This window comes from Cherax quadricarinatus, chromosome 53 (assembly GCF_038502225.1).
Source record: "Cherax quadricarinatus isolate ZL_2023a chromosome 53, ASM3850222v1, whole genome shotgun sequence".
Classification (NCBI taxonomy): Eukaryota; Metazoa; Arthropoda; class Malacostraca; order Decapoda; family Parastacidae; genus Cherax; species Cherax quadricarinatus.
The window spans coordinates 17,723,805-17,748,701 of NC_091344.1; the positions used below are offsets into that span (position 1 = coordinate 17,723,805).

A 24,897-nucleotide genomic window follows, 5' to 3' on the forward strand; every position below is an offset into this window, starting at 1 on the left:
AGAAAGGAGGAACACTGCAGTAGGCCTGCTGGCACATACTAGGCCGGTCCTTCACAAATCCAACCCACTAACAGAACAAATGCTACCCAAACAATAAGCTCAGGTGCAAGTCCGACTTAAATCCAACCCCTCTCACTCATGTATTTATCCAACCTAAATTTGAAATTACCCAATGTTTTAGCTTCGATCGCCCTACTAGGCAGACCGTTCCACTCATCAACTACCCCTATTACCAATGTTCATTTATACATTTTATTAGTGCTTTACATTTATTTGGCATTTTTTTCTGCATTTTTTTTTATTTTTTATTATCACACCGGCCGATTCCCACCAAGGCAGGGTGGCCCGAAAAAGAAAAACTTTCACCATCATTCACTCCATCACTGTCTTGCCAGAAGGGTGCTTTACACTACAGTTTCTAAACTGCAACATTAACACCCCTCCTTCAGAGTGCAGGCACTGTACTTCCCATCTCCAGGACTCAAGTCCGGCCTGCCGGTTTCCCTGAATCCCTTCATAAATGTTACTTTGCTCACACTCCAACAGCACGTCAAGTATTAAAAACCATTTGTCTCCATTCACTCCTATCAAACACGCTCACGCATGCCTGCTGGAAGTCCAAGCCCCTCGCACACAAAACCTCCTTTACCCCCTCCCTCCAACCCTTCCTAGGCCGACCCCTACCCCGCCTTCCTTCCACTACAGACTGATACACTCTTGAAGTCATTCTGTTTCGCTCCATTCTCTCTACATGTCCGAACCACCTCAACAACCCTTCCTCAGCCCTCTGGACAACAGTTTTGGTAATCCCGCACCTCCTCCTAACTTCCAAACTACGAATTCTCTGCATTATATTCACACCACACATTGCCCTCAGACATGACATCTCCACTGCCTCCAGCCTTCTCCTCGCTGCAACATTCATCACCCACGCTTCACACCCATATAAGAGCGTTGGTAAAACTATACTCTCATACATTCCCCTCTTTGCCTCCAAGGACAAAGTTCTTTGTCTCCACAGACTCCTAAGTGCACCACTCACTCTTTTTCCCTCATCAATTCTATGATTCACCTCATCTTTCATAGACCCATCCGCTGACACGTCCACTCCCAAATATCTGAATACGTTCACCTCCTCCATACTCTCTCCCTCCAATCTGATATTCAATCTTTCATCACCTAATCTTTTTGTTATCCTCATAACCTTACTCTTTCCTGTATTCACCTTTAATTTTCTTCTTTTGCACACCCTACCAAATTCATCCACCAATCTCTGCAACTTCTCTTCAGAATCTCCCAAGAGCACAGTGTCATCAGCAAAGAGCAGCTGTGACAACTCCCACTTTGTGTGTGATTCTTTATCTTTTAACTCCACGCCTCTTGCCAAGACCCTCGCATTTACTTCTCTTACAACCCCATCTATAAATATATTAAACAACCACGGTGACATCACACATCCTTGTCTAAGGCCTACTTTTACTGGGAAAAAATTTCCCTCTTTCCTACATACTCTAACTTGAGCCTCACTATCCTCGTAAAAACTCTTCACTGCTTTCAGTAACCTACCTCCTACACCATACACTTGCAACATCTGCCACATTGCCCCCCTATCCACCCTGTCATACGCCTTTTCCAAATCCATAAATGCCACAAAGACCTCTTTAGCCTTATCTAAATACTGTTCACTTATATGTTTCACTGTAAACACCTGGTCCACACACCCCCTACCTTTCCTAAAGCCTCCTTGTTCATCTGCTATCCTATTCTCCGTCTTACTCTTAATTCTTTCAATTATAACTCTACCATACACTTTACCAGGTACACTCAACAGACTTATCCCCCTATAATTTTTGCACTCTCTTTTATCCCCTTTGCCTTTATACAAAGGAACTATGCATGCTCTCTGCCAATCCCTAGGTACCTTACCCTCTTCCATACATTTATTAAACAATTGCACCAACCACTCCAAAACTATATCCCCACCTGCTTTTAACATTTCTATCTTTATCCCATCAATCCCGGCTGCCTTACCCCCTTTCATTTTACCTACTGCCTCACGAACTTCCCCCACACTCACAACTGGCTCTTCCTCACTCCTACAAGATGTTATTCCTCCTTGCCCTATACACGAAATCACAGCTTCCCTATCTTCATCAACATTTAACAATTCCTCAAAATATTCCTTCCATCTTCCCAATACCTCTAACTCTCCATTTAATAACTCTCCTCTCCTATTTTTAACTGACAAATCCATTTGTTCTCTAGGCTTTCTTAACTTGTTAATCTCACTCCAAAACTTTTTCTTATTTTCAACAAAATTTGTTGATAACATCTCACCCACTCTCTCATTTGCTCTCTTTTTACATTGCTTCACCACTCTCTTAACCTCTCTCTTTTTCTCCATATACTCTTCCCTCCTTGCATCACTTCTACTTTGTAAAAACTTCTCATATGCTAACTTTTTCTCCCTTACTACTCTCTTTACATCATCATTCCACCAATCGCTCCTCTTCCCTCCTGCACCCACTTTCCTGTAACCACAAACTTCTGCTGAACACTCTAACACTACATTTTTAAACCTACCCCATACCTCTTCGACCCCATTGCCTATGCTCTCATTAGCCCATCTATCCTCCAATAGCTGTTTATATCTTACCCTAACTGCCTCCTCTTTTAGTTTATAAACCTTCACCTCTCTCTTCCCTGATGCTTCTATTCTCCTTGTATCCCATCTACCTTTTACTCTCAGTGTAGCTACAACTAGAAAGTGATCTGATATATCTGTGGCCCCTCTATAAACATGTACATTCTGAAGTCTACTCAACAGTCTTTTATCTACCAATACATAATCCAACAAACTACTGTCATTTCGCCCTACATCATATCGTGTATACTTATTTATCCTCTTTTTCTTAAAATATGTATTACCTATAACTAAACCCCTTTCTATACAAAGTTCAATCAAAGGGCTCCCATTATCATTTACACCTGGCACCCCAAACTTACCTACCACACCCTCTCTAAAAGTTTCTCCTACTTTAGCATTCAAGTCCCCTACCACAATTACTCTCTCACTTGGTTCAAAGGCTCCTATACATTCACTTAACATCTCCCAAAATCTCTCTCTCTCCTCTGCATTCCTCTCTTCTCCAGGTGCATACACGCTTATTATGACCCACTTCTCGCATCCAACCTTTACTTTAATCCACATAATTCTTGAATTTACACATTCATATTCTCTTTTCTCCTTCCATAACTGATCATTTAACATTACTGCTACCCCTTCCTTTGCTCTAACTCTCTCAGATACTCCAGATTTAATCCCATTTATTTCCCCCCACTGAAACTCTCCTACCCCCTTCAGCTTTGTTTCGCTTAGGGCCAGGACATCCAACTTCTTTTCATTCATAACATCAGCAATCATCTGTTTCTTGTCATCCGCACTACATCCACGCACATTTAAGCAACCCAGTTTTATAAAGTTTTTCTTCTTCTCTTTTTTAGTAATTGTATACAGGAGAAGGGGTTACTAGCCCATTGCTCCCGGCATTTTAGTCGCCTCATACGACACGCATGGCTTACGGAGGAAAGATTCTTTTCCACTTCCCCATGGACAATAGAAGAAATAAAAAAGAACAAGAGCTATTTAGAAAAAGGAGAAAAACCTAGATGTATGTATATATATATATGCATGTGCGTGTCTGTGAAGTGTGACCAAAGTGTTAGTAGGAGTAGCAAGATATCCCTGTTATCTTAGCGTGTTTATGAGACAGAAAAAGAAACCAGCAATCCTACCATCATGCAAAACAATTACAGGTTTTTGTTTCACAGTCATCTGGCAGGACGGTAGTACTTCCCTGGGTGGTTGCTGTCTACCAACCTATATTTATGCTAGGGAAGTGACCCCTAAAGTGACCTAGTCACTATGGAGGGGGATTCCCCTTCCAAACAATAACCTCTCTTCCCTCTCTCCTCCTCCGTCTTCCATTCATCAACAACAGCCTTCAATAAAGGTAACTGTCATGTTGAATGTTCATTCTTTTGTGCATGTAAATCTATCTTAGGTGTCTGGAACGAATTAATTGGAAAATTGATTCGAAAATCGTCTATTTTGATAATAGTCCCACTTCCAGGAACGGATTAAGGACGATAATTGAGGGACCACTGTAACTGAATATGTTGAGAAGTTGTTGCTAGTGTGGATCAAACAAAAAGAGTTAGCAGAAGATAGTGTTACACAGTCGATAATTTGCGAAAAGGCAAGGCAGTTGCATGATGATCTCTTAAAGAAAAGGCCTGGAACGAGTGCTGATGTAGGTGAATTCAAGGCCAGCAAAGGCTGGTTCGAAAATTTCAAGAAGCGAAGTGGCATACACAATGCTGTAAGGCATGGTGAAGTTGCCAGTGCAGACAAACATGCAGCTGAAAAATTCCTAAGTGAATTCAAGGACTACATAGAGGCTGAAGGATTCGTCTCCCAACAAGTGTTTCATTGTGATGAAACAGGCCTCTTTTGGAAGAAAATGCCAAAGAGGACCTACATCACGCAGGAGGAAAAGGCACTGCCAGGACACAAGTCTAGGAAAGACAGGCTAACTTTCATATTGTGTGGTAATGCTAGTGTGGATTTCAAAGTGAAGTCTGTACTGGTGTATCACTCTGAAAATCCCAGTGTGTTCAAGAAAAACAGTGTCGCGAAGGCTAATTTGTGTGTGATGTGGAAGGCTAACAGTAAGGCATGGGTCATGAGGGACATTTTCCTTGATTGGTTCAACGAAGTGTTTGGCCCCAGTGTGAAGAAATACCTCCTGGAAAATAAATTGGAACTCAAGTGTCTCCTGGTAATGGACAATGCTCCTGCTCATCCTCCAGACTTGGAAGAGCAAATGGTGAGGGAGTTTAATTTCATCACAGTGAAGTTCTTGCCCCTTAATACCACTCCTCTTCTCCAGCAGATGGACCAGCAGATCATTTCCAACTTCAAAAAAATCTAAAACAAAGCAAAGCAATGTTTCAAAGGTGCTTCAACATAACCTCGGACTCTGAATTGACCAAGTTCCGGAAAGATCGCTTCAATATCGTACACTGCATAAACCTTATAGGTAAGGCTTGGCAGAGAGTGACTTCCAGGACGATGAACTCTGCTTGGAGAAAATTGTGGCCAGAATGTGTCCTTGACTAAGATTTTGAAGAGTGAGGCTGATCCTTAGGACCCTATGCCAGTTGTGGAATCTACTGTGGCATTGGGAAAGTCCATGGGGTTGGAGGTTAGTAGCAAGGATGTGGAAGAGTTGGTGGAGGACCACAGTGAAGAGCTAACCACTGAAGAGCTGCTAGACCTTAATCTGCAACAGCAACAGACCACAGATCAGGAAATTACTTCAGAGGAAGAAGAGAGAGGGAAGAAGTTGCTTTCTTCAGAGATTAAAGAGATGTGTGCAGTGTGGACTAGGATGGAAAAATTTGTGGAGGAACATCACCCTGACAAAGCTGTTGCAGGCCATGTATGCAACATGTTCAATGACAATGTCTTGTCTCATTCGAGGCAAATTTTAAAGAAATGCCAGAAACAGACCTTTCTGGAACAATTTTTTGATCAACAGGGGTCCAGGGACTCTCAAGCTAGTCCTAGTTGCATTAAAAAAGAAAGAAGGGAAGTAACCCAGGAAAAGGACTTGGTACCTGAAGTCTTTATGGAAGGGGATTCCCCTTCCAAGCAATAGTAATTCTTCCATCCTCTCCCCTCCTCCACACATCAACAACTCTATAACAAAGGTAAGTGTCAATTTATTATCAATTTATTCTTCATGTCTCATTGTTTTTTGTGTAGATAAATGCACATTTAATGTAAAAAAAATATTTTTTTAATACTTTTGGGTGTCTGGAATGGATCAATTTGATTTACATTATTTCTTATGGGGAAAATGGTTTTGAAAATCGTGAATTTTGAATTTCGGTGGACTCTCTGGAACGGATTAATCATGAAATTCAAGGGTCCACTGTACTCTGTTCTACAAATAGTCATCAGTTTCAATAAGAAGCTTCCTGTTATGAACACTAATGCAAAAATTCTAATTTTTTCCAGGAATTGAAAGCAAAGTTAAGACATGGCAAAACCCTCCAACTGGCCATAGCTAAAATAAGCCTTTAAATCTTTGCTAGCAAAAATGTGAATTAGTATATGGCAATTTTGGGAGCAGGCAAGAGTTTTCTGCACATATACACAAAAGATATACAGTGGAACCTCTGCTTACGAGTGCAAGTTTTTCCAGATACGAGCAGTTGCTCGGTCGATTTTTTGCTTCCAGACGGGAGCAAAATTTCCAGATGCGAGTAGGCCTCAAGGGAGGTTAATTGACACTGGTGAGGGGGCTCTTGCTCTTTATCTAGGGAACTGAATCTCAGTTGTTTGCTGGACTATCTTACTGAAACTTGGGCAATGTATGATGAAAAGATGCTTCTTAATGTGCACCAAAAATGAAAGAAATCTGACCATAAATAATGGAGTTCACTTCTCAGCCATTAGCCTCCCCTTAGCGGTATATTTTTGTATGGTTTTTATGGTTGTATTCTCATTTTATTTGGTCTCATGTGATAGAATGGAAGATATACTACAAAAATAAATATGATTTTAATTGGTTTCATGATGAAAAATACCTGGAAATTGAGCTCAAAATAGCAGGAATGTTCGATTCTTTGGCGACATCAGTGGTAGACATCATGAGGTAGCAGTGGCAGACAACAAAGCAGCAGTGGCAGACATCATGAGGTAGCAGTGACAGACAACATAAAGCAGCAGTGGCAGACATCATGAGGTAGCAGTGACAGACAACATGAAGCAGCAGTGGCAGACAACATGAAGCAGCAGTGGCAGACAACATGAAGCAGCAGTGGCAGACAACATGAAGCAGCAGTGGCAGACAACATGAAGCAGCAGTGGCAGACAACATGAAGCAGCAGTGGCAGACAACATGAAGCAGCAGTGGCAGACAACATGAAGCAGCAGTGGCAGACAACATGAAGCAGCAATGACAGACATGAGGTAGCAGTGGCAAAGTGTAGCATTAAGAGTGTAGCACTTATAAGTCACTCGGATTTTTTTGGGTTATCCTAGGATCTCTACACATGTAGTCAGGAGCAGGAATGGCTGCTGTGGTGGCCCTATAAACCCCAACAACAATGGCTGCTGTCACCACCACCAGCCACATACCTAATGACATGTAGTATTTTATTCATTCTAGTGTATATATCATGTTTCTATGTTATTAATATTGTTTATTATGTCATATTACATGAATTGTGATAGATAAATAAGCTATAGAGTTGATATTAGGGAAATTATTAAAGTATTTTCTCGTGCCAGGAATTCCACTGGAACAAATTAATTCCATTTCAATTAATTTAAATTAGGAAAATTGACTCTGCAAACAAGCAAATCCAGTTGCGAGCAAGGTCACAGAACGGATTAAACTCGTAAGTAGAGGTTCCACTGTACTGTTGAGAATTATCTTTTAGCAACCCTCCAAACATGCTGATTTGTTTTGAAAGAATAAAAAGCCACAATACCATGACGGAAACAATCTTTCATGCAATATCTAGAGTATTACTTACCGAAGCCTCTTGGGTCTGAATTACCATTGTGATATCCAGAAAATTTTGGATCAGATTCTGTACCCCAGTTGCTGAAAGATTACAAGGCATTAATTTTTTTTAAAATGTTTGTACAAATCTTATCAATGTGACTGGGTGATCAGAATTAATTATCCCAGACTGAAGGTTCAAATCCCAATCACTCCAATAAAAAGTTGGTGAAAATAGGTACACATGATTACTTGTGAAAAATCTGGTCACCTGTAATATACTCATTACTGATTTTGAGTTTTTCTACCCTTGCAGCCCACCCTGGAGTCAAGCTTTTCTGTTGATTACCAAGGCAGATCAATCAAACATTCTGAGCTTTCATAAAAAAAATACAAGACCCTAGATAAATAAAAAGGCACAATACTGTGACAGGAACAATACACAAATAGGCTGCACATAGAAGAGAGGAGCTTAGGATGACATTTCGATCCAACTTGGACTATTTACAAAATCACATTGTGACTTTGTAAATGGTTCAAGTTAGACTGAAACGTTGTCCTAAGCTGCTCTCTCCTATGTGTGGGCTATTTGTGTAAAAACCTAGATGTTCATCAATCATTAAAAGTCATATAGCACCTAGGGTATTCAGCACCTGGGAAACGGGAGACAATCATATTTGATCTGAGGGAGAGTACAATGTAAACCTAATTCCATGGAGAGTAGGTTTATGGAGGAGAAGGGAAGATTTAGAAAGGGTAGGGGGATATATAGACCAAGTGTTTACATATATAATACAATATATATATATTTATATATTTTTTTTTTTCAACAAGTCGGCCATCTCCCACCGAGGCAGAGTGACCCAAAAAAGAAAGAAAATCCCCAAAAGAAAATACTTTCATCATCATTCAACACTTTCACCACACTCACACATTATCACTGTTTTTGCAGAAGTGCTCAGAATACAACAGTTTAGAAACATACGTATAAAGATACACAACATATCCCTCCAAACTGCCAATATCCCAAACCCCTCCTTTAAAGTGCAGGCATTGTACTTCCCATTTCCAGGACTCAAGTCCTGGCCGTTTCCCACCAAGGCAGGGTGGCCCGAAAAGGAAAAACTTTCACCATCATTCACTCCATCATTGTCTTGCCAGAAGGGTGCTTTACACTACAGTTTTTAAACTGAAACATTAACACCCCTCCTTCAGAGTGCAGGCACTGTACTTCTCATCTCCAGGACTCAAGTCCGGCCTGCCGGTTTCCCTGAACCCCTTCATAAATGTTACTTTGCTCACACTCCAACAGCACGTCAAGTATTAAAAACCATTTGTCTCCATTCACTCCTATCAAACATGCTCACGCATGCCTGCTGGAAGTCCAAGCCCCTCGCACACAAAACCTCCTTTACCCCCTCCCTCCAACCTTTCCTAGGCCGACCCCTACCCCACCTTCCTTCCACTACAGATTGATACACTCTTGAAGTCACTCTGTTTCACTCCATTCTCTCTACATGTCCGAACCATCTCAACAACCCTTCCTCAGCCCTCTGGACAACAGTTTTGGTAATCCCGCACCTCCTCCCACACCACACATTGCCCTCAGACATGACATCTCCACTGCCTCCAGCCTTCTCCTCGCTGCAACATTCATCACCCATGCTTCACACCCATATAAGAGCGTTGGTAAAACTATACTCTCATACATTCCCCTCTTTGCCTCCAAGGACAAAGTTCTTTGTCTCCAAAGACTCCGAAGTGCACCACTCACCCTTTTCCCCTCATCAATTTATGATTCACCTCATCTTTCATAGACCCATCCGCTGACACATCCACTCCCAAATATCTGAATACATTCACCTCCTCCATACTCTCTCCCTCCAATCTGATATCCAATCTTTCATCACCTAATCTTTTTGTTATCCTCATAACCTTACTCTTTCCTGTATTCACTTTTAATTTTCTTCTTTTGCACACCCTACCAAATTCATCCACCAATATATATATATATATATATATATATATATATATATATATATATATATATATATATATATATATATATATATATATATAATCTTGTGTAAGATGACCATGCTATATGACAAGAGTATAGAAGAGTGTATAAAGGACTAATTATTGCGTAAAGATTCACTGGATAATATACTCTATATTATGGAAAACCTGGATTATGTACAGTAATGCATATTCTTTATTTTATAAGCAAATGAAAGTCTCACTAAAAGTAAGCTTTTAGTGGAAGTTTAATTTCTATCCTAAACTCCTATCAGAATTGTTAGGCCTGAATCCTCTAAAAACAAGAACTAAGCACTAGTATTTACCATAAGGTATAACAGCGTGTAAAAAAAAAAAAAAAATTTCAGGCCAACTTTTTTTCCACCTGGAACCGAGCCAGAATGATAAAGCTTATAAAGATAAATGATAAAGATAATTATTATGAAGGTAAAGATATAATAATATACAGCCCTATCCTACTTTTACTAATTAAAAATATTTTGCATACTGGGAGAATTCAAAATAGGTTAATTTTAAAACAATGTTGATAATAAAATGCAACAAATACAGAAAAAGAAAATCAAACTAAATAAAAGATAGGTAGAGGAGAGAGGAAATGTTTTGGACAGTTGAGGAAAGTAGATTTTCTTTAGAAAAACATCTGGATTTGTAGTCTCCTGATTCAATAACTATTTTATGAGTGAGCCATCACCCACCACTGCAGTTTCAACTCTACCAAATCATTTATCTATATACATGTACTGTAACACCACATAAAATTTCTAAGTATTTATGTGAACTGCAATAATCCCTGCCATTGTGATCTTTATATTTTTACCAAAATAATTACAGCTAAACTTTAATGAATTGCAAAGACATCAAATTGTAAATGAGCAAAGCATAAATATTTTATTTTTATTTACAGTAAAAACATAGAGACAACTGTCTACTATAGTAAACACACAGTACAAACACCCCACCAGTGGTGGTGAAACTGAATTTGAAAAACTTTTCTTGAAATTTAACCCTTTGACTGTTTCGGTCGTATATATACGTCTTACGAGCCACCGTGTTTGACGTATATATACTCAAAAATTCTAGTGGCTTCAAATCAAGCAGCAGAAAGCTGGTAGGCTCACATGCGAGAGAATGGGTCTGTGTGGTCAGTGTACACCATATAAAAAAAAATCCTGCAGCATGCAGTGCATAATGAGAAAAAAAAAAAACTGACTGTTTTTGGATTAAAATTCCGACGTTGTGGTGTATTTTTGTATAGTATTTATGGTTGTATTCTCGTTTTCTTAGTCTCATTTGATAGAATGGAAAACATATTATAGAAATAGAGGTAATATTGATTAGTTTTACTATGAAAATAACCTTGATATGGAGCTCAAAGTAAGGGAAATGTTTGATTTTCCCAATGTTCAAAAGTAAATAAATTGTCTAATAAATGTTCAACTAGCCATTCTAATATACAGTCATGAATGAGTTGACATTATTTATACAATTACAACATTGCAGCAGTCTGCATAACAGTAAATCTTCTATTTTTTGTTTGAATAAAAATTCAAAATAGAAAGCAAGAGTAATATCAGAGGGGCCTGGAGACATGACTGATGAACAAAAAAAAACGTTATTTTAGAGCCAGGAATGTCCGTATTGCTCATTCTGGACCCCATTTTGAAATTGGCATATTTTTTAATTTGCATGAAATTGGCCAAATTGCAAATTTCTGACCACGTTATTGGGTAGTTGTAATCAGTAAATGGGCAGTTTCTTGTACTCAATTGATAGAACAAATGGAGTTCTAAAGAAACAGCTACGAGTTTGGTCGACTGGAACAATGGAATTAGCCGAAAATAGGGCTCAATGTGGGCGAAATCACCGATTCATAAATATCGCCGAGGTTGCTAACTTCGCAAGAGCATAATTATGTCAGTTTTTCATAAAATTTTGTTCTTTTGGTGTCATTACAATCGGGAAAAGATTCTCTATCATTTCATAAGATTTTTTTTTTTTTTTCAAAAATTTTGCGACACCAGGAGGCACCTCAGGATTTGGGGTTGCGACAGTCAAGGGGTTAAAAAAAAAAATGATATAAATACATCCTCTGTATCCTATATTTTAAATAGAAAAACATTTATTTACCTAAGCTATTTAAGAATCTCAACCTCCAAAACATTCTATGTTAATAAGTTTAACCCTTAAACTGTCCAAACGTAGATCTACATTTCTAGCGCTACGCGAGCAAACATAGATCTACGTTTGTACAGTTTAAGGGTTAATATCACAAAAATGGCCAAGATATTTATCCCTGCTATGACATTCTAAATGAGTGTCTACAAAACCATATTTAACACAGAGTTAGAGAAAAAATCTGAAACATTCCAGCCTTTCCTTACTGAAAGCAGGTAAAGAGAAAAAGTGAATTTTACTTTTCAAACAGTTATTTTTTCATCAAAGTAAATAAACAAGAAAAGTGACTGACTGTGTGAGCTCCAGGGTAGCCTTTTGTGAAAAGCACCATTTTGTTCTCTCATCTTCATCCTGTGGAATGTCTTTAGCCAATTCAAAGCCCATAAAATATAGAGAAAATTTCATGGATGGAAAATCTAGCTTTTTCAGGAGGTGCATGCCTAATACTCGAGTGTAGAAGTCCAAGGAGGCTTTAGGATCTTTGATGCGAAACATTGTTTGCTGGAAGATGAAGTCCTGTAGAAAGAAAATAATTAAACAAGGCATTACAAGAATTACCAAGCTGTATTCATAATGTACGTATTTGCACTAGAATATGGTTTGGGTGATTAAGCCCTAATTATGTGCGATAAATGTTTGTTTACACTGCTACCAACAGTGTCAAGCATTCCTAAGAAGCAAGGTAACCACTGTTCACTCTATAAAAATTCTTCCCTTCAAGATAAAAATATCTTTAGCTAACATGTATTACTGTACAGCATTTAATTTTATATAGCATTCTGCATTTTTGTTGCTTATGTTTGAGTGAATTTAAACCTGATATCATTAGAGTCCAGACTTGTGAAGCTTGCAGGACAAGTGTGTTTATGGCTTGAAAATCTATCCCTGGAATATTTAACATTGCATTTGCCATTGTTTCTTCTGTTTTCCTGTGGTGTTAAATAATATACCACTTCCAGTAATTTTAATTATATTAACTGACATTTTTACCAAATTCACATAGGTAAATGTGATTCATAATCTAATATGCTGTGAAAAGTATTTACTTTGAAATTTTCCATCAAGAATATTTTGTGTCATCAATGAGCAAAATTAACTTAAGATAGAGATTTGGCACAAAGAGGTGGTACAGCTATATACTCCTAAGAACTTGAATGTATTACATCTACTTGCACTAGGGATGAATATGGTGAATATACATTTGCTAAATTTAAATCCAAAAACCTAAAAAAAACTAACAGTTGGAGCAGTCTACAGAGTACCTCATCAATATTTACTTATTTAGTGAAAACCTAAGAAACATGATAACTGACACTGAGATGAATAAACACCCCATACCACGGGCGGGGATAGAACCCGCGAGTGCGGGTTCTATCCCCGCCCGTGGTATGGTCTGTTTGCAATCGTGTCATTACGATTTTGCAAGTCATGAATAAACACCACCTGATACAGGTGACTTCAACATAAACCTCATCCATGACCATGACTCACAAGTAACTAAATTCACAAATACCCTGAGCAACTGCTTACTTCTGCCAACTATAACAAAACCTACACGAATCTGAGTCAAGTGCCTCATTACCTGACCATATCTGGACAAACACTATATCTCCCATTAAAAGCAGGCATAATCACAGATAACACCAGTGACCACTATCCCAACTTTCTCATAACCAGCTTATGTAAATCGCCCCAGGACACAAGTAAAATCACATTTCGAGAACATGATGAGTCATCAGTTAACTATTTCAGCACTAAGTAACACTGACTGGCAGAGTGACCTAGCTATCAACCCCGATATTGATGAATGTGTCAACGTATTAAAAAAAAAAAAAAAAAACTATAACAAGCATTGCCCAATAAAAACAAAGCAGATCACAGCAAAGAGACTAAACATCCCCTGGCTTACAAACACCATACTCAAATCTAGTGATAAAAAACATCTACGGTGGACCCTCAGTTTTCATGTTTAATCCGTTCCAGAGCGATTGGCAAAAACAGAAACCATTTTCCCCATAAGAAATAATGTAAATCCAATTAACCCTTTGAGGGTTTTCGTCGTACTAGTACGTTTTACGCGTAGGGGTTTTTGACGTACTAGTACTCATAAATTCTAGCGGCCTCAAATCTAGTGGGAGAAAGCTGGTAGGCCTTCATATGAAAGAATGGGTCTATGTGGTCAGTGTGCACAGTCTAAAAAAAATCCTGCAGCACACAGTGCATAATGAGAAAAAAAAAACTTTGACCATTTTTTTGGAATAAATCAGCGACTTTGCAGTGTATTTTCGTATGGTATTTATTGTTGTATTCTAGTTTTCTTGGTCTCATTTTATAGAATGGAAGACATATTACAGAAATTGAGATGATTTTGACTGGTTTTACAAAGAAAGGTGCCTTGAAATTGAGCTCAAAGTAGCAGAAATGTTCGATTTTTACCAAACTTCAAAAGTAAACAAATCGTGCCAAGCGTGCAATACACGTCAACTGGTGAGTCTAATATTCTTTCACAAGTGCACCAATAATATTTATACCATTTTTTACACTAATGCAGTAGTCTGCATAACAGTAAATCTTATATTTTTTGTGAAAATAAAAATTCAAAGTGGAAAGCAAAAGAATATAAGAGGGGACTTGAGACATGACTAATGACTAGAGGAAATGTTATTTTAGTGCCAGGAATGTCTTTCTTGTTTATTCTGGACCCTATTCCGAAATTGGCATCTTTTGAAATTTGTGTGAAATTGGCAAAATTGCTAAATTCTGACCACTGTACTGGATAGTTGAATTTCATAAATGAGTGGTTTCTTGCATCCATTCGATAGAAAAAATGGAGTTCTAGCGAAATACAGTGGACCCCCGCATAACGGACGCCTTGCATAACGGACAATCCGCATAGCGGACGCTTTGATCGCTAAAATTTTGCCCCGCATAGCGCCCAAAAACCCACTCAGCGGCCTTCGTCCGAGACGCGTCCAATGTGCGGCCTGAGCCAGCCTCATATGTTCCGCCGGTGGCATTGTTTACCAGCCAGCCTCCGCGGTAACATTCAAGCATACAATCGGAATATTTCGTATTATTACAGTGTTTTCGGTGCTGTTTCTGGAAAATAAGTGACCATGGGCCCCAAGAAAGCTTCTAGTTCCAACCCTACAGCAATAAGGGTTAGAATTCCTATAGAAATGAAGAAAGAGATCATTGATAAGTATGAAAGTGGAGTGCGTATCACCGACCTGGTCAGGTTGTACAAGAAACCCAAATCAACCATCTCTTCTATTGTGGCCAAGAAAACGGCAATCAAGGAAGCTGTTCTTGCCAAAGGTTTAACTGTGTTTTCGAAACAAAGATCGCAAGTGATGGAAGATGTTGAGAGACTCTTATTGGTGTGGATAAATGAAAAACAGCTAGCAGGAGATAGCGTCTCTCAAGCGATCATATGTGAAAAGGCTAGGAAGTTGCATGAGGATTTAATTAAAAAAATGCCTGCAACTAGTGATGATGTGAGTGAATTTAAGGCCAGCAAAGGTTGGTTTGAGAGATTTAAGAAGCGTAGTGGCATCCATAGTGTGATAAGGCATGGTGAGGCTGCCAGTTCGGACCACAAAGCGGCTGAAAAATATGTGCAGGAATTCAAGGAGTACATAGAAACTGAAGGACTGAAACCTGAACAAGTGTTTAATTGTGATGAAACAGGCCTGTTCTGGAAGAAAATGCCAAGCAGGACCTACATTACTCAGGAGGAAAAGGCACTCCCAGGACATAAGCCTATGAAAGACAGGCTTACTTTGTTGATGTGTGCCAATGCTAGTGGTGATTGCAAAGTTAAGCCTTTATTAGTGTATCACTCTGAAACTCCCAGAGCGTTCAGGCAAAAGAATGTCCTCAAGGATAATTTGTGTGTGCTGTGGAGATCAAACAGTAAGGCATGGGTCACTAGGGACTTTTTCTATAACTGGTTACACCATGCATTTGCCCCCAATGTCAAAGATTACCTAACTGAAAAGAAATTAGAACTTAAGTGCCTCCTGGTGTTAGACAATGCCCCTGGTCATCCTACAGACGTGGCAGAGCGACTTTATGGGGACATGAGCTTCATTAAGGTGAAGTTTTTGCCTCCTAATACCACTCCTCTCCTGCAGCCCATGGACCAGCAGGTCATTTCCAACTTCAAGAAACTGTACACAAAAGCTCTGTTTCAAAAGTGCTTTGAAGTGACCACAGACACTCGATTGACTCTAAAAGAGTTTTGGAAGGATCACTTTAATATCCTCAATTGTGTAAACCTTATAGGTAAGGCTTGGGAGGGAGTGACTAAGAGAACCTTGAACTCTGCTTGGAAGAAACTGTGGCCATAATGTGTAGACAAAAGGGATTTTGAAGGGTTTGAGGCTAACCCTGAGAGGAGTATACCAGTTGAGGAATCAATTGTGGCATTGGGGAAGTCCTTGGGGTTGGAGGTTAGTGGGGATGATGTGGAAGAGTTGGTGGAGGAGGACAATGAAGAACTAACCACTGATGAGCTGATAGATCAACTTCAAGAGCAAGAGGCCAGACCTGCGGAAACTGGTTCAAAGGAGGGGAGAGAGAAATTGAAGGAATTGCCTACTTCAAAGATTAAGGAAATGTGTGCAAAATGGCTTGAAGTGCAAACCTTTTTTGATGAAAATCACCCTCACACAGCTATTGCAAGCCGTGCTGGTGACTGTTACAATGACAATGTTGTGAACCACTTTAGACAAATCATAAAGGAACGAGTGGTACAGGCCACTATGGACAGATATGTTGTGCGAAAGAAGTCCAGTGACTCTGAAGCTGGTCCTAGTGGCATTAAAAGAAGAAGGGAAGTAACCCCAGAAAAGGACTTGCCTCCTCAAGTCTTAATGGAAGGGGATTCCCCTTCTAAACACTAACACTCTCTCTCCCCTCCTCCCATCCCATCAATCATCACCAGATCTTCAATAAAAGTAAGTGTCATGTAATTGTGCATGCCTTTTTCAGTTTGTGTGTACTAAAATTAACATTTTTTTGTGGTAAAAAAAATTTTTTTTCATACTTTTGGGTGTCTTGCACGGATTAATTTTATTTCCATTATTTCTTATGGGGAAAATTCATTCACATAGCGAACATTTCGCATAACAGCCAGCCCTCTTGCACGGATTAAGGTCGCTATGCGGGGGTCCACTGTATTCATGTTTTTTGTCGACTAGTACAGTGAAATTGGCCGAAAATGGGGCTCAAAGTGGGCAAAATTGCCGATGCGTAAACATCGCCAAGACCGCTAACTTTGCGAGAGCATAATTCCGTAAGTTTTCTATCAAATTTCAAACTTTTGGTGTCTTTATGATCGGGAAAAGATTCTCTATCTTTTCATAAGAGAAAATAATTTTTTTTTTTTAAATTTGGCCGACCCTGAGAACGAGTTTCGGAGAGGGCCTGTCGACCCTCAAAGGGTTAACCCTTAAATGGTCCAAACAGATCGACGTTCAAATCTGTAGTGCTCCAAAAGTAGATCTACGTTTTTTTTTACATATTTTCAAATACAGTATAACAAAAAAAAAATGTAGATAAAAGTTTTTTTTAAACATTTTCAAATGTAAAAAAAAAAAGATGTACATTTTTTTACATACTTTCAAATGTTGCAAAAAACGTATACATGTATATACGTTTGGACCGTTTAAGGGTTAATCCATTCCAGACACCCCAGAAGTATTAACAAAAAAAAATTTTGTTTTACCTTAAAGTTAGATTTACATGCATGAAAGAATAAACATTCATTCACTTATCTTTACTGAAGGCTGTTGTTGATGGATGGAAGACAGGGAGGAGGGGAGAGGGAAGAGATTAGTGTTCGGAAGGGGAATCCCCCTCCATAAGGACTCTAGGCACCAAGTCCTTATCTGGGGTTACTTCCCTAGCTTAAATATAGATTTACATCAGAAAAGAATGACAAATACATGTAAATATAAGGCACTAATAAAATGTATAAATGAACATTTAACATCACACTTACCTTTATTGAAGACTCTTGTTGGTGTATGGCAGATGGGGCAGAGGGAGGAGAGTTTATTGTTGGAGATAGGACAATATGCTTCAATATTACACTAATATCAGCTCTATGGCTTATTTATCTATCACAATTCAACTAATATGACATAATAAACAATATTAATAACATAGAAACATGACATACTCTAGAATGAATAAAATATGTCATTACTTGTGTCACGAGTGGTGTTCTGTTGTTGCTGGGTGTATCAGGGCCACTGAGAGCATAAGCCGTACATAGTGGTGGTGAAGGCAGCTATGATTTCTTTAATTCTATAGGGTTCCTCACTTTCTTTACCAAAGGACTAGCACTAGGAGCTTTCTTTGGCCCCATGGTGGCTTATTTAGCAGTCACACACAAACAAGTGCCAAAAACAATGGATTATTACGAAATGTTTTGTATGACCTCACAGGATATGTTCACTCACCAAGAAACAATGTGAAACTGCCTGAGAATGCATGTGGGAGGCGACTGTGTCTGTGCGCTGGGCACTGGACAGGTTCTGTACCATCGATAAAAACGGAACCAATATTTTGACGAAAAAAGTCGGCAAAAACAGAAATCGGCTATAACAGATCGACGAAAAGAGATGGCCAATGTACACGTATATGAAAAACAGTACAGAATGGGTCTAATAAAAGATCTGACAAAACGTTACTTGCTTGTCAATACTTACTAATCTAGTAAAGAGGTCTAAAAAAATTTGTATTATGAAAAGATTTTATGACATAAAAGGGGATATGAAAAAGACCTGGAAAACCCAATCTGAAATTCTAGGATCTAAAAAGCTATCTTGAAACAGTGATTAACTTAACGAAACCAGAACTTCTCCTCCAGCCAACAGTTACTGCCAACGAACTTAATGTTTTTTTTCTTGACTGTCGGAACAAAGCTACCAAACAAAATCCCAAACTCAAACACTCAGCCAAAAAGACTACCTCACTGGTAACTTCCCAAATAATCTATTTCTAGCCCCAACAAACCCTACTGAAATCTCAATCATCAAAACACTAAAGTATAAGACAGGAGATCTAAATAACTTACCACCACTAATGTATAAAAAAAGCTTCTTATGTGTTGTCTCCAATTATTGCAACTCTCTTTAACAAATCCAATGGATCTTCCACCTTCCCATCCATACTCAAGACAGAAAGGGGTTACCCCGATCCTCAAAGGAGGTGATCCAACTGAACTGGACAACTATAGGCATATATCAAACTTGCCCCTACTATCTAAAATCTTTGAAAAATTAATTCACAAACAAATCTACTCCTACTTAGTATCCCACAACATACTTAACCCCTGTCAGCTTGGATATGAACCGAAAAAAGTACTAATGATGCAATTATACATATGCTTGAACTAATATATTTGGCACTTGAAAAAATTAAATTTCCCTGGGACTTTTCACAGACCTACAAAAAGCATTTGATAGTTGACCATAGCCTATTGCACCTAAAGCTCAAGCATTATGAGGTTAGAGGACACACTCTAAATTACCTAAAATCTTATGTTAGTAATAGAAACCAGTATGTATGTATACACAAATGGCATTAACTCCACTACACAATCTGTTCTTGTTGGAGTCCCACAGGGAAGTGTCTGTGGCCCACTTCTCTCTCTCTCTCTCTCTCTCTCTCTCTCTCTCTCTCTCTCTCTCTCTCTCTCTCTCTCTCTCTCATTTACATCAATGACCTCCCAACTGCATCTAAACTCCTTAAACCTGTTTTATTTGCAGATGACACTACTGACGTCTTTTCTCACCCAAACCAACTATACTAACACACTGTAAATGAGGAACTACTAAAAATATCTACTTGGATGACTACCAACAAACTTACTCTCAATACAGACAAAACCTACTTCATGTTATTTAGAAACAGAGCTTCAAATGTACAGCTAAACACACTGATAAATGGTTCATCCATTTCAAGACACACACGGCAAATTTCTAGGTTTTCACTTTGACTGCAGTCTCAAATTCCAGACCCACAAACAGCAAATATCCCCGAAAGTCTCCAAAACAGCAGGTATCCTTTCAAAGACACGATAATATGTACTCCAAACGGCTCTTCTTACTATTTACCAATGTCTCATTTACCCTTACCTCGCCTATGGTATTTGTGCATGGGGGGCTCAACCACAGCAAATCATCTTAAACCTTTAATAACCCAACAAAAAAGCTGCTGTGCAATTGATTATCAACTCCTGCACTAGACAGCACATTCCACCGCTTTTTAAGAGCCTTAATTTGCTTAATATACAAAACGTCCACACTTATCATTGTGCCTACTACACACACACACAACATTATACTCAGATATTAACCCTCCTCTCAAACTCCTTGATAACAGAACATACAGGCATAACACAAGGCACAAATCACTCTTCAATATCCCTCATGTCTGTCTCTCCCTATGCAAAAATGTTATGCACATAAAGGGCCCAAAGATCAGGAATTCATTGCCAGAACACACTAAAGGGCCCCTGCCTGTAAATCAATTTAAGGCCCTACTTACAAATCACCTCATCACACAAAATTAACCAAAGACTATACTTAACACCTACCAATTATGTACTCAAAAAAAACTAAATAATTTATGACTGCTCAACTAGTTGATCATTTACTTCAAACTTAAAGCCATTTCAGTTTCACTGTTTTAAACTGTACTAAATTGTAATACTTCATTATTGTAAATTGTGCTTGATGGTTGCTCAACTATTTAGTCATTGTTGCAAACTTAAAACTTTCAACTCCATTGTTTTAATCTGTGCTAAGCTGTAATACTGTATTTTTTATACACTTTATCAAAACTAATTCTTCTCTACCTAGCTTAGTAAAGCCATATAAAGTGAACCAATAGAATATTCAATTTTCTTGTATTCACTGTACTCGCCAAATGACCATATTTACAATTACAACACTGTTATTGCCTTATTAATCTTAAGTTAGTCTTAAGTTTGCCCGAAATGCTCTGCATACCTGAAGCTTTTGGCATGTTCACCCAATTGTTACACTCCTTTGTACAAACATGTATCATGCTAAAATAAAATTATCAAGGAAAATTTGCATACTGGGTCATCTCGCACAATTTCCTCTCGTCCATAACCACCACAGACTGCTGCCAGGAGCACCACACAAATGAATCCTTGGTTGCTACAACCATTATTGAAAAATAATTTACCAGGTTTAATTTGAAAGAAGTTAACCCTTGAACTGTGTCATATATAGACAGAGGATCCAACTGTGTGCAACATGTATGTATACAATTTGTGTGTTCTTAAATATACTATGTGTTTGCAGTCAAAGCTTCAGATCAACTGTCTGGGTCTGGTACCACCACATCACACCTAGGAAAGAATGTAGGCCCAAGCAATGCAACATGGGTGACACTGTCTTAGTAGTAAAATGGTGCACCTACAGGAGAACTTGCCTCCCACTGTAAGTAGATAACTGTACCTGTATAACTCCGCTTAGAAAACTGTGCTTTAAATTTTAAAACAAAACAAAACATATTTCACACCTTTCCCCCACACAGAGGGGTAACTACCAATACATGACCCTCCCTCCCTCAGTTAACCCTTTCAGGGTCCAAGGCCCAAATCTGGAGTCACGCACCAGTGTCCAAGAATTTTCAAAAAAAAAATTTGTTATTTTTTCTTATGAAATCGTAGAGAATCTTTTTGTGAAGGTAATAAAACAAAAAATACGAAATTTGGTGGAAAATTGACGAAATTATGCTCTCGCGAATTTTGATGTGTCAGTGATATTTACGAATCGGCGATTTTGCCGACTTAGACTCCCATTTTAGGCCAATTACATTATTCCAATCAACCAAATTCTTAGCTATTTCACTAGTATTGCTTCTATTCTATCGATTGAGCACAAGAAATCGCCAAGTCAACTGTTTCAACTACAAAATAAAGTGATCGGAAATTGTTAATTTGGCCAATTTAACACAAAGTTCAAAATATTCCAATTTCAAAATAGGGTCCAGAATGAACAATGTAGGCATTCCTGGCACTAAACTAACATTTCCTCTGTTCATTAGTTATGTTTTGAGGCTTTACAAATAAATTCCATTTTGATTTTTTATTCACATAATGAATTTTTATTCACACCAAAAAATAGAAGATTTACTGTTATGCAATACTGTAATAATTGTATAAATATCATCACCATATTTGTGAATGTATATTAGACCCACCAGCTGATGTGTATTAGACGTGTGAGGTCGTTTGTTTACTCTTGAATATCGGCAAAAATTTAACATTTCCGCTACTTTGAGCTCAGTTTCAAGCCATTTCCAATGCTAAAACCAATCAAAATCATCTCTATTTCTGTAATATGTCTTCCATTCTATCAAATGAGACCAAGAAATCGCAAATACAACTATAAAAAACATACGAAAAAACACTGCAAAGTTGCTGTTTTAATCGAAAAATCATGATTTCATTTTTTTTCTCTCATTATACACAGTGTGCTGCAGGATCTGTTTTATGTGGTGCACACATACCACATAGATGTATTCTCTCATATCTAGGCCCAAATGTACCACTCACAGTTTATCAGAGTGAGCTGAGCTCATGGCGTAGATCTACGGTTTGGACCCTGAACGTAAAGCCGTAGATCTACGGGACAGACCCTGAAAGGGTTAAAACATACTGACGATTACTAATTGTTAAACCCTTTTACTGGTGGCACCTCCAAAATTAAGTCTTGACAACAGGAATTAAAAAAAAATCTAAAATGGAAAAAAAACTTGCAAAATTATGCACACACAAACATGATGGTCTGGGTGCAATTTATGAATCAGTGATTTCAGTCACTTTCAGTCTTATTTTAAGCCCAATCCAATGCTCAATTCAACCAAATTCTTAACTAATTTGCTAGTATGTCTTCCATTCAATTAATTAAGCACAAGGAACTGTTATAAACAACAACCTGTAGGTGAACAGTACACATACAGTGGACCCCCAACATTCGATATTAATCCGTTCCTGAGAGCCATTGAATGTCGAAAATATCGAAAGTCAAATTAATTTTCCCCACAAGAAATAATGGAAATCAAATTAATCTGTGCAAGACACCCAAAAGTATGAAAAAAAAATTTTTTACCACATGAAATATTAAGTTTAATGCAATAGAATAATTACAATAACAACAATAACAATAGATTAATAACAATAGAATAATTGACACTTACCTTTAATGAAGATCTGGTGGAGATTGATGGGATGGGAGGAGGGAAGAGTGTGGATGGTGTTAGTGTTTAGAAGGAGAATCCTCTTCCATTAGGACTTTAACTGGCACCATGCCTTACCACACTGTGTATGCCACTACGATTCTTAACCCTTTGACTGTCGCGGCCGTATATATACGTTTGCGAGGTACCGTGTTTGACGTATATATACTCAAATTCTAGCGGCTTCAAATCAGGCAGGAGAAAGCTAGTAGGCCCACATGTGAGAGAATGGGTCTGTGTGGTCAGTGTGCACCACATAAAAAAAATCCTGGAGCACGCAGTGCATAATGAGAAAAAAAAAACTCCGACCGTTTTTTTTTAATTAAAATGCCGACTTTGTGGTCTATTTTCGTATAGTATTTGTGGTTGTATTCTCGTTTTCTTGGTCTCATTTGATAGAATGGAAACTATATTATAGAAATGGAGGTGATTTTGATTAATTTTACTATAAAAAGAACCTGGAAATGGAGCACAAAGTACAGGAAATGTTTGATTTTTGCCGATGTTCAAAAGTAAACAAATGATGTCATTATCCAATAAATGTCCAAATAGCCATTCTAATACGCAGTCATGAATGGGTTGATGTAATTTTTACAATTATTACAGTATTGCAGTAGTCTGCATAACAGTAAATCTTCTATTTTTTGTTTGAATAAAATTTCAAAATAAAAAGCAAGAGTAATATCACAGGGACCTAGAGACATGACTGATGAACAAAGAAAATGTTATTTTAGAGCCAGGAATGTCTGCATTGTTCATTCTGGACCTTATTTTGAAATTGTCGTATTTTTTAATTTTCGTGAAATTGGCCAAATTGCAAATTTCTGACCATGTTATTGGGTAGTTGAAATCGGTAAATGGGCAGTTTCTTGTACTCAATCGATAGAAAAAATAGAGTTATGAAGAAATAGTTATGAGTTTGGTTGACTGGAATAACGGAATTAGCCGAAAATAGGGCTCAAGTGGGCGAAATTGCCGATTTTTAACCCTTTGACTGTCGAAGGGCCCAATCCTGAAGTTGCTCCTGGTGTCGCAAAATATTCGAAAAAAAAAAAAAAATTATTTTTTCTTATGAAATGATAGAGAATCTTTTCCCGATTGTAAAGACACCAAAAAAACGAAATTTGATGGAAAATGACGGAATTACGCTCTCGCGAAGTTAGCGACTTCGGCGATATTTAAAAATCGGCAATTTCGCCCACTTTGAGCCCTATTTTCGGCTAATTCCGTTATTCCAGTCAACCAAACTCATAACGATTTCTTCAGAACTATTTTTTCTATCGATTGAGCACAAGAAACTGCCCATTTACCGATTTCAACTACCCAATAACATGGTCAGAAATTTGCAATTTGGCCAATTTCACGAAAATTAAAAAATACGACAATTTCAAAATAAGGTCCAGAATGAACAATGCAGACATTCCTGGCTCTAAAATAAGATTTTCTTTGTTCATCAGTCATGTCTCCAGGTCCCTGTGATATTACTCTTGCTTTTTATTTTGAAATTTTATTCAACAAAAATAGAAGATTTACTGTTATGCAGACTACTGCAATACTGTAATAATTGTAAAAATTACATCAACCCATTCATGACTGCGTATTAGAATGGCTATTTGGACATTTATTGGACAATGACATCATTTGTTTACTTTTGAACATCGGCAAAAATCAAACATTTCCTGTACTTTGTGCTCCATTTCCAGGTTCTTTTTATAGTAAAATTAATCAAAATCACCTCCATTTCTATAATATAGTTTCCATTCTATCAAATGAGACCATGAAAACGAGAATACAACCACAAATACTATACGAA

At 38.1% G+C, this 24,897-nt stretch overlaps 1 protein-coding gene across 2 annotated transcripts in view; it reads right to left on the bottom strand.

The window, feature by feature from the left end:
- The window catches only part of Glo1 (Glyoxalase 1), a 104,024-nt gene that overhangs the window by 44,036 nt on the left and 35,091 nt on the right, over positions 1-24,897 (bottom strand). For both annotated transcript variants that reach the window (XM_053781441.2, XM_053781443.2), the window contains exons 3-4: positions 12,088-12,311; positions 7,612-7,682 (exon numbers count right to left, since the gene is read on the bottom strand). In XM_053781441.2, coding sequence (XP_053637416.2) covers positions 7,612-7,682; positions 12,088-12,311 — 295 coding nt within the window. The remainder of the gene's footprint in view (positions 1-7,611; positions 7,683-12,087; positions 12,312-24,897) is intronic.